At 67.9% G+C, this 1,052-nt stretch overlaps 1 protein-coding gene across 1 annotated transcript; it reads left to right on the top strand.

The window, feature by feature from the left end:
• Positions 1 to 6: 6 nt before the first annotated feature.
• IPO4 (importin 4) lies at positions 7 to 840 on the top strand (the record flags this gene model as incomplete). The annotated part of the gene is made up of 4 exons (XM_035313647.1): positions 7 to 119; positions 198 to 275; positions 559 to 616; positions 718 to 840. Coding segments are annotated over exons 1-4 (303 nt in total), but the record flags the coding sequence as incomplete, so codon positions are not given.
• Between the last annotated feature and the right edge of the window lie 212 nt (positions 841 to 1,052).

The following is a 1,052-nucleotide window of genomic DNA, read 5'->3' as shown; positions in this document are numbered from 1 at the left end:
CGCCCCGCCCAGGTGGCCTCGGAGGCTCCTGATTCGTTCCTGCTCTTTGACGACGAGGAGGAGGGGGCGGAGCCAATGGACGATGACGTCAGCAGCGACGAGGAGGAGGAGCTAATCGAGTGAGGGGGCGGGGCTTGTGGGAAGGGGTGGGGTCTCGATGGGCCACGCCCCCTCCCCGCTGACCACGCCCCCCTCAGGGTGGAGGTGGGTGGAGCCTACGCGGCCGAGGTGGAGGACGCCTGCGAGGCCCGGAGGGAGATCGCGGAGCACAGCGGGTAACTGGGGGCACGGGAGGGGACTGGGAGGGACTGGGAGGGACTGGGATAAACTTGGGTGGCCTTGTGGGGCTAGTGGGCCTTACTGGGAGTTACTGGGTTGTACTGGGAGGGCACTGGGGTCATACTGGGAGTTAGTGGGCCATACTGGGAAGCACTGGGGCTGTACTGGGAGGCACTGGGAGGTGACTGGAGGCTTACTGGTGCATACTGGGAGGCCTCTGGGGCCATACTGGGCCGTACTGGTTCATACTGGTGCTTACTGGTCCGTACTGGTTTCCAGCGCCGCCTTCCTGCCCTACCTGGACGCCAGCCTGGAGGCGGTGACGGGGCTGCTGGCGGTAAGGCCCCGCCCCTTCCGGTGACGTCACGCCCTGCTGATGACGTCACCACCCGGCTGATGACGTCACCGCCCGGCTGATGACGTCACCGCCCCTCCCAGTTCCCCCAGGCCGACGTCCGCGCCGCCGCCTACCAGGCCCTGGGCAGCCTCTGCCTGGGGGCGGGGCGAGCGCGAGGCCACGCCCCCAAGGAAGGTGAGGCCCCGCCCACCGCCCCGGGACACGCCCACCCCCAGCCCCCCCCCCCCCCCCCCCATTCTGGGGCTGGTTTTGGGGTGGTTTGGGGCGGTTTTGGGGCTCCTCCCGGCGGGGTTTTTGGAGGGGGAATTTTGGGGGAATTTTGGGCGGATTTGGGGCCATTTGGGGGGGTTTGGGGCCAATTGGGGGGATTTGGGGCCATTTGGGGGGTTTTGGGGCCATTTGGGGGGTTTTGGGG

The sequence above is a fragment of the Oxyura jamaicensis genome, unplaced genomic scaffold, assembly GCF_011077185.1.
Source record: "Oxyura jamaicensis isolate SHBP4307 breed ruddy duck unplaced genomic scaffold, BPBGC_Ojam_1.0 oxyUn_random_OJ63582, whole genome shotgun sequence".
In the NCBI taxonomy this organism is placed as follows: Eukaryota; Metazoa; Chordata; class Aves; order Anseriformes; family Anatidae; genus Oxyura; species Oxyura jamaicensis.
Note: the sequence above shows the minus strand (reverse complement) of the source record. Positions and strands in the feature narration are given on the sequence as shown.